The sequence below is a fragment of the Linderina pennispora genome (genome assembly GCF_002104995.1).
Source record: "Linderina pennispora strain ATCC 12442 chromosome Unknown DL89scaffold_1, whole genome shotgun sequence".
NCBI lineage: Eukaryota > Fungi > Kickxellomycota > Kickxellomycetes > Kickxellales > Kickxellaceae > Linderina > Linderina pennispora.
The window spans coordinates 319,177-328,163 of NW_024468249.1; the positions used below are offsets into that span (position 1 = coordinate 319,177).

General features: G+C 54.2%; 2 protein-coding genes across 2 annotated transcripts; one reads left to right on the forward strand and one right to left on the reverse strand.

Annotated features, from left to right (window-relative positions):
- The first annotated feature begins 2,261 nt into the window (after window positions 1–2,261).
- On the forward strand, window positions 2,262–5,104 carry DL89DRAFT_2623 (uncharacterized protein). The gene has a single exon (XM_040885866.1). It carries the CDS (start codon window positions 2,709–2,711, stop codon window positions 4,929–4,931), a length of 2,223 nt encoding a protein of 740 aa, XP_040746901.1. The 5' UTR covers window positions 2,262–2,708; the 3' UTR covers window positions 4,932–5,104.
- Window positions 4,923–6,703, reverse strand: DL89DRAFT_263710 (uncharacterized protein). Its single transcript, XM_040885954.1, has 2 exons — window positions 5,344–6,703; window positions 4,923–5,241 (listed from the first exon to the last, which is right to left on the reverse strand). The coding sequence occupies exons 1-2, from the start codon at window positions 6,652–6,654 to the stop codon at window positions 4,990–4,992; spliced, it is 1,563 nt and encodes a 520-aa protein (XP_040746902.1). The 5' UTR covers window positions 6,655–6,703; the 3' UTR covers window positions 4,923–4,989.
- Between the last annotated feature and the right edge of the window lie 2,284 nt (window positions 6,704–8,987).

Sequence of the window (8,987 nt, forward strand, 5' to 3'; positions counted from 1 at the left end):
GCGCGGTTCCAGGCCGAGATCAGTTTGCTTGAGTCAAAAATCGCCTCGCAGACCGAGCGCATCGAGTCGATGAGTATTGGTAGCAAGCAGCATGAGGAAAGCCATGAGATCGCGATTGCGCAGCTGCAGAAGCTGGCTGACAAGAGGACAGCCAATATAGAGCGACTTGAGCGCGAGCTGGCTGATGCGCAGGCAAGGATTGCGTTAGCAGAGAATGAACGGGATGCTCTAGCCAATGTTCAGACTGAGGCCGAAGCGAGACAGTCACGGGTTGAGCAGCTCGATGCAGCTCACAACCAGGCGCTTGCACAGATTTCGGAGCTCACAGAAACAATCTCGCGGCTTGAGAGCGAGTCACGCAAGCAGCTGGATGCCTCTGAGCAGAAGGCTGCAGAGGCTGCGGATTTGAGGACAGCACTCGATGGGTTGCGCAGCACGCTGTCTAACAACGACATCATCCATGCTAAGGAGATTGCCGAGCAGAAGCGTGCTATCGAAGATCTCACGGCTAGCCACACGCAGGCAAAGCAAGCACTTGATGAGCAAATGGAGGCGTTGGCAGAGCAGGCAGCGTTGAACGACGCCAAGGTTGCGGCGCTGTCAGACAAGCTGCAACAGGCTGAAGCAGATAAAGCACAGCTGGAGACAAATCTCGCCCAGACCAGCGACAAGGCCAGCGCTATTCCTTTGCTTCAGCAGGAGGCAGACCGGCTCAAAAACGAGCTTGCCGAGCTGCACGCCGCATATGACCAAGCGTCAGAGCTGCTGTCAGCCAGGCAGAACGAACTGGATTCCTCAGTCGAGGAGCGGGCACACCTCCAGACCAAGATCGAGGATCTCGAGTCGCAAAATGCCGATGTTTGGGAGCGTGTGTCGGAGCTCACTCTGACCAACGAGAATCTGGCAGGTAATGCTGCTGGTCTCGAAGGTCAAGTCGCCAGCAGGGACGCGCAACTGACGGAAGCTATCCAGGAGCGTGATTTGGCCAGGACCCAGCATGAGGAGCTGATAGCCAAACACGCTGATACGCTGGCTGCTGCGGAGGAGACCAGCTCTAAACTTCAGTCAGCATTAGATGCAAAGGCAGCTGACGCGGAATCCCTGTCACAGAAACTTGAGGTCCTTCAGGATGAGAATCACAAGCTGACGGAGAAGCTGGAGCAAGTCCAGTGCTCAGGTCTCTGACCTGGAGGTCCATGCTGCGAAGGCGGTGCAGCAGCTTGAGGATTCATCCAGAAAGACTGAATCGCTCGAGGAAGAGCTCGCTCGCGCAAACAGCACTATCTCCCACGAAGTCTGAGAAGGTCCAAGGGTTTGACAAGTCAGCTGGAAGAACTAGTCAGCGAGGCTAGCAGGCTAAGGGCAGAGCTGGACGAGTCACAGGCATCATACGGGACAGCTGTCGCCTACGCTGAGACGCTAGAGTCAGAGGTCGCAGCGGTCAACGGCGCCCTTTTACAGACAAAGACTTCCTTGCAGTCGGCAGAGTCCAAGCTGGAGGCACTTCGAGCGGAGCACGCTGCGGTCAACACGGAGCTTGCCGATGCTACTCGCAACCTGGTTGACGAGAGGACGCTCTGGGAGAGCACCTTGTCGAGCAAGGACGCTGAGCTGCACGACTTGGTTGACAAGCTTGACAGCGCAGTCGCTGGTCACCAGCGCGAGATCTCTGACTGGCAAGCGCGCGAAAGCAAGTCCCAGCAAGCAGTGGCTAAGCTTGAGATACAGCTTGCTGCTGCGCGTGATCGGTTGGCTACGCTGGAGACCGAAATGGCCGAGACTGACGAGAGCAAGAGTGCGATCGCATCGTTGAACGCAGAGCTCAGAAACAAGCTTGAGGAGACAGAGAGTTCGTTGCGCGATGCTCAGGAAGAGATCGGGAAACTCACATCAGCTGTTGGCGAGGCCGATAGCACATTGGCTGCTGCTACGAAGGGGCATGCAGAGGCAGCTGAGAAGTGGGCTACCGAGCGCAAAAAGTCGCAGGGCACCGTTGCTGAACTTGAAGAGTCGCTGGCTAAAGTCAGGGCTGCTCTGGATGAGTCAACGAGTTCATATGCTGTCCAAACTGCTGAGCTCGAATCTCAGATTGCCGCTGGCCACGATGCTATAGTTCAGCTGGAGAGTGCCGTTTCGGGGCTGGAGTCACAGTCCTCCAGTTTGCGCAGCCAGCTGAAGTCGGCTGAGAAACAGCGCGACGACTTGCAAGAGACATCACGTCAGCTTCAGGAGGAGCTTGAGTCTGCTAATGCGGACCTGGAGTCCAGGACGTCGGCGTTCGAGTCGCAGATCAACTCCAGCCGTGAGTGCATTGCGCAGCTTGAAAGTGCCTTGGCAGAACTGGAGTCCAAATCTACTGGGCTGTGCCAGCAATTGGAATTGGCTGGGATCCAGCACGATGCTGCTCAAGAGTCAGAGCGTCAGCTGCGTCAAGAGCTGGAGTTGGCCAAGAGTGAGCTGGCAGCCAAGGCTGCTGAGGCAGAGTCTGGGAAGTCAGCAGTCAATGCGCACCTTGAGCAGAAGGAGAGCCTCCAGAGATTGCACGATGCCAAGGTCGCTGACCTGGAGTCCACTATTCAGCAACTGTCGGCGGAGCGCACCAAGCTCAGTACCGATCTCAAGGATGTCCAGGGGAGGCTAGAGAGCGCTGTGTCGGTTGGCCAGCGGCTTAACGATGCCCTGAGCGAGCGCAAAGGGAGATTGACAGAATGAAGGCCGAGCAGACGAAGTCGACGAAACAACTTACCCAGCTTGCTGCTCGATTGGCAGCGCTGCAGTCTGACCTCATGGCGACATCTGAAGAAAAGGCCGAGATCCAAGTGCTGCTTAAGCAGCTGCAACAGGATGTAGAGCAGAAGTCCACCGAGCTTGCTGATTCAATCGCGCGCGAAGCCGAGCTGACTAGCGCAGTAAGCGAGCTCAACGCCCGTATTACGCAGGCCGAGTCCAGTCGTTCTACATTGGTGACTAGCATGGACAAGGAAAGGTCGGGATACACGGATGAAATCCGAAGCCTGCGCCGTGACCTGGACGATAAGGCTGACCAGCTGCAGTCGCTTGAGAGACAAGTTGATGAACTACGGCGTCAGAAGGAGGAATCTGGATCACGGCTCTCTGATACCGAGCGGCTGCTGCACGAGTCCGAATCTAAACTACAAGCATCGACAGAGATGGCCAGTGATCTTAAAGCAGAACTCGGCAAGCAGAGCAAGTTGCGGGCGATCGCCGAGAAGGAGGCAGCCGGGCGCATCGGCTCGCTCGAAGCTGAAGTCGAGGGTTTGTGCGACCAGCTGTTGGCCAAATCAACCGAAGCCGATGCTGCCACGACGAAGCTTACCGATGCGCGCTCTGAAATCAGCGAAATTTCGATGCAGCACAGCCAGCTGAAGAGTAGCTACCAGGCGCTTGAGGAGCGTACTAAGGACATACAGTCAGCGCTGGAGCAGACAATCGCCGAGATCAAACGCCAGTTGACCCAGAAGGAGGTCGATTTGAAGGAGGCCGAAGAGGAATTGCTGAGCGCCAACGCCAAGGCATCGCAGGCGCACAAAGATGCCCGCTCACAGATTGCAGTGCTCGAGGCGAAAGCACAGGAGATGGAGCAGACTATCACTGGTCTGAACACCACAGTCGCTGAGCTGCGCGCTGAGCTGAAGAGCAAGTCGCTGGAGCAGGCATCGAACAGCAGTAGCCTCGCTGACACGGCTACCAGGGGACGTCTGGCCACTGAGGACAGCGTGCATGAGGCCGCCGAAATGATCGAGTCGCTAACAGCCGAGCGCGATAGGGCCCGTGAAGGAATTGACTTGCTGAAGTCGATGATGACTGAGCTGGCACAAGTCAAGAACGACGAGATTGCCGAACTTGACAGCAAGCTTGCGCAGCACCAAGAGCTGCTTGAGATTGCTGTCAAGGAGGGGCTGGAGAAGGACAGGTCGCTGGAGCGTGCCGAGCAGGCAGCAAAAGAACAGGTTGACGGATATAAAGCTGAGTTGAACAAGGCAGCTGCCAGCAGCAAGGAAGCGATCACTCAGCTGACATCCCAGCGCGACGAGCTGCTAAAGGAGCTGGACAGCATGAAGCAGGCGAACCTGGAAGCCAGCAAGCAGCTTGCCGATGTCCAGTCAGAGGCTGACAAGCTGCATGCAGCAGCTGGCGAGGCAGAGCTGAAGCTAGCTGAGGCAACCAGGGCGTTGGCCGAGGCAGCGTCTTCCAGCACTAAAGCGGCAAGCATCTCGAGCGAGGGCACTGCGCGTCTCCAGCAGGAAATCGAGAAATTGCAAACGGCCAACGCAAAGCTCGAGAAGAAGAACCTGAAACTGCGCGATATCTACACAGCCGATATTACTAGGCTACATGCCGAGGAAGAGGAGCAGCGTGAGGCTGTAGTGCAGCTGAAGGAGGTGTTGGCTGAGAGCGAAAAGAAAACCAAGGCGGTCGAGGAAGAGCTGCAGCGTGTGAAGTCAGCGCTGAGCGAGCGGCAGCAGCAGCAGCAACAAACAAAAAATGCACCGATTGCTGTGCCAATAGATCGTCGTCCAAAGGCCAGCATGGCGCGCTTGGCATCGGACCGCACAACAGCCGCAAAGGACGATGTGAAGCGGCTGCACCTGTCGCGCGATCTTAAGGCGGCAGGTCCACTGTCGCCAGTGCCGCAAAGCAGACTGAACTCGCGCATGGTGAATATGACACAAGGGACGGACCAGACGACCGCTAAGCCCTTCGGCGGGTTCCCTGCTCGCAAGCGCACTGCCACCCCCAGCACCGCAACAGCAGCAGCTGCGGGGAAGAGTCCGACTAAGCAGCCGCTACTGGCAGCGCGTGCACGCAGCAGCTATGGCGAGCGCCGGCGTATGCGCAGGAACCAGACAGATCCCACTGCTGGCAACACGCTGGAAGACCAAGCAGCCGAGCAATGTGTGCAGCAATAGGATGTTTTTGTGGTGAAATAATATAGCTGAATGACATTGCAATGAAGACTACAGTCGTTTACATGTGGCCATCGTCGACAACCTGGGGCAGCTCGTCCTCGACAACACCTAGATGGAGGATCCGGTTTCCGCTCTGGCACACGGGGTCGACATGCTTGCCGACGATGATGCCATCCGACGGCGCATAGTACTCCTCCTCAAGGTCGCCGAAGACGCTGTGTATTGTCGCGATCAAGTCGCCAGCGCGCACCCAGGTGTTGACATCTGGAATAACGGTCAGGATGCCGCCGGATTTGGCAAAGATCCAGAACTAGGGGCAGGGGAAGAAATTGGAGGGGTTGCTGAGTTAGTCTACTACATGCGTTGCAGCATTCGGCGACATGGACCAGGCGATGTGCTGGTAGATACTTACGCTTCGGGTGCAGACGACCGGGTCGTACTCGGGCGTGCTCTGCTCGTCGGGGATCATGCGCAGCTGCGACAGAATGTTGGTGACGCCGATCAGTGCATTCTTCACAAACCGCTTCTGGAATCTTGACGGGTCGCCGATCTCGACAGTGATCGCCGGGATGCCACGCTGCATAGCCGCTCCACGCAGCGACCCATCGGGACTCGTATTGTGGACAATGATCTGTGGGTTCTGAAGACGGGCCATACGCGCCGTGCGTGGGTCTAACAGATTGGCGCGCACATACAGCGAGTTGACGCGGCCGCGCGACGCAGTGTGCAGATCGAGCAAGTACTCGAAATTGCGGATAATACGGTGGAGCAGATTGTACGCATACACCTGTGGGCTCGATCCGTTGGCTTTACCAGGCATGACTCTGTTCAGATCGGTGCCGTCTGTGTACCCGCGCTGCGACAGTAGGAAGCCGGGGCAGTTGGCGACAGGCACAGCCACCAGCGTGCCGTGCAGGGAGCTGGGCGAGAGCTCGCTGATCAAGCGATGAATGAGCGGGATGCCGTTGAGCTCGTTGCCGTGGAGTGCTGCGGTGATTCCGACTACCGGCCCCTCGGTAGTACCCTTGGCAATAATCACCGGGACGCGAATCGGCAGCCCCATTCCATCTTCAGCGAGGGCCACCCAGACTCTGGAGATCTGGCCAACCGGATACGCGCTGAGGTCCAGCTCGGAGACAGTGGGGACTGCAGGCATAACGCGGCGAGCGCCGACATCCTTTGGCTTTTCATCGATGGGGACTGGGATTGCAGTGCGCTTTCTCCACGCTGCGCGGGCTTCATGCAGCAGGGCCTCGTCGGACTCTGATTTGGCGAACCGATACGACGTCACAATCGGCCAGAGCTCGCGAGTCATGGCCAGCTTAGTCACCTTGTCTGCCTTTTTCAAAATCTTCCGGCACGCAGTAATATTGGACTGGGTGAAGTCTGCCAGGTTCTCCAGCTGCCGGAGCAACTTGGAGAACGCAGCCTTCCACTCCTCGGTTTCCTGGTCCGATTGGTTTGTGCTCCACTGTGCCTTCAGGGACTTTAGGGTATCGCGGGCGCTTGATTCCTGGTCATCGTAGCGGCGGTTGACTTTTTCGACTTCGGACAGGAAATACGTGCGGAAGCCAGAAAACTGCTCGCCGCGGGTGGACTGATCGGTGTGACCGTTGGCGAGCTCGGCGTTGCTGTAGAGCGTGGCCTTGAGCTTTTTGTAGTTTAGGTAGTGCGGGGACCACGACGGGATGGTTTTCAGTGCCAGCTGCTGTTCGAACTTCATGGCTAGAGTGGACGTAGAGTTATGTATAGTGCTCGGGGGAGAGAAGAGAAGAGGGGGAGGTTGTTTGGCTCGTTTGGCACAAACTTTATAGCGCTTGAAGGGTGCTGTTGTAAACGACAGCCACTTCTTCACACGTGCCTGAGCGGCGGGCCTAGAATACTTCTCACTGGGGGTAAACACTTATTTTACGGCTTTTAGTTTTTGGCAAGCCATTGTCAAGGTACAGGCGGTTGGGCACTCTGCTGTTGAGGTGTCACTTGCACATCCTTCCATAGGTCGTGTGGGCAAAAGTGGCCAAGGGCTAGTGGCTCGCATAGGCTGGCATTTTTCGGTGGTGAATTATATGCGAGGAATCCTTACCAATGCCTGTGCTCCCTGAGACACCAGCGCTAGCCTCAGGCTTGAGTTCTCTTAGACTGCCCCCCACTGCCGCCTTGGTGGCAATGGACTCTACCTATATTAGTGCCCAATGTCTTGGCTTCACAGCGAATATGTAGCCTTATGTTGACGTGCACAGCTTGATAATCCAATTCTTCTCAGTTGTGCACTGGCTGCAATAGCACCCGCTTTAAATGACTCATCTGCCATTATTCATTTTGCATAGTGAGGACCTTCAAAAAGCTACGTTTAGCGGTGCAAAACATGTGTTGAGTAGACCCATCTTTACCTTTATATAAGATTTTATAGTCGAAAAAGTGTCCGACCGTCCGCTAGAACCTTTTAAATTGGTTAAAAATAAAACTCTTAAGCTTCAACACGGGTTTGAGTGACTTGCTCTGTAAACTCCTTTTGATCTTGTGCGGCATCTGACCTCATCGGTGAAACCAGGGTGACAAGTTGTTATTGTAGTGGTCATAGGTCTCCACTAGAAATCTCCATTGGTTCAGCGCAAGAGCTGCTCTCAGTATCGGTCGGCCTGATAACTTCCATGGTGTCATCATGGTGGTCATCACCGGCTGCGCAACACTCTTAGGATGTTTATTTATGAGCATCTATTGAATAAGGCCATATAGCTCTTCTAGCGGTCATGCAATATTTGTGGGTTTATTTTATAAATTAATTTGTCTTATGAACATGCGCAAGCAGTAGTATTTGGGCCACAATGGACCCAGTCTGTACAGACTGATTCAAGAGACTGTATCAGTGCTAAGGGCCCCAAGAACCATGCAAGCCAGATCATTTTTAATAAAAAGTTCTTAATGCTATGCATATGCAATAAAGCAAAACTGAACAGCATCATTTCTCTTCTTACTTTGCCTACCAAATTTCTCAAATGAATATTACCCGCACCACTACTGTCATAAAGACATCACTTGGTGGTATTGGCTTCCATGATTCTATGTTGCCCCGCCTAGAGCAATTTGTACACAGCGTCAATATCATCAAAGAGCATACATACATGCTTGCACGGTGGATATTACTCCATCAACTAGCCGACGATGCCTTTGACCCTTCAATACTTGTGAAAAAGGGATTCTTTCGTTCCATTTATTTATTCATTTATTTATCACAACCTGAAGGCGAAGACTGTCATATCTGCCAAGGATTTCGTCAACCGGAAGGACAAGTCAGAACTGTCGAGCGCAGATTTCTATGATGTAGTTAGATATCATATTTATGATTATCTATTGCATAATGGCGATATCGAGCTACATGGTGTACGTGAAATGAATCAAGTAGCAACATACGTGGATACCGAGCTGATGACAGCATACAAGAACAACATTGTGTTGCACTATGGCACTTGCCTACAGCGGATTCTGGCCAAATTGATTGATATTCGCAGCCGCAAAAACACACTGCACAGTACAATGGGCAATGTGTCCAAGGATGAGTTCAATAACGCATGTCAAGTGTGTATTTATACACCTGCACAGAAGCTCCGCCAGGCAGTTGCCTCTAGGCACCCTGATCTCAGTGTGCTCACCCCACCGATGCTTGCAATCTACAACAAGCTGGCACCAGTGCTTAATGCCTATGATGTCAAGTACAGATTCGCTAAAGACAGCCGATACTATGATGCCAAGGCAAATCCACTTAAGCATCTGCGTGCATACATTCGCCTATGCCAGCTTATTGAGAATGAGCAGCTTGGCAAGTCTCCTCCCCAATGCTTGCCTCTGCGGACATCATGGATCCCAGGCCATGTGCGTTTGGACAAGCAAATAATCAAGCAGGTGTTTGTTTCGAAGACACGCGAGCAGGTTACACAGATCAATGCAGCAAAGAGGGCAGCAACAGAGGTAAGGAAAGCAGCAGAAAGGGGCGAAAAATTGGCCAAGAAGGCTGCACGCGAAGCAGCGAAGATGCCATCGGATGCAACAGAGGCCACT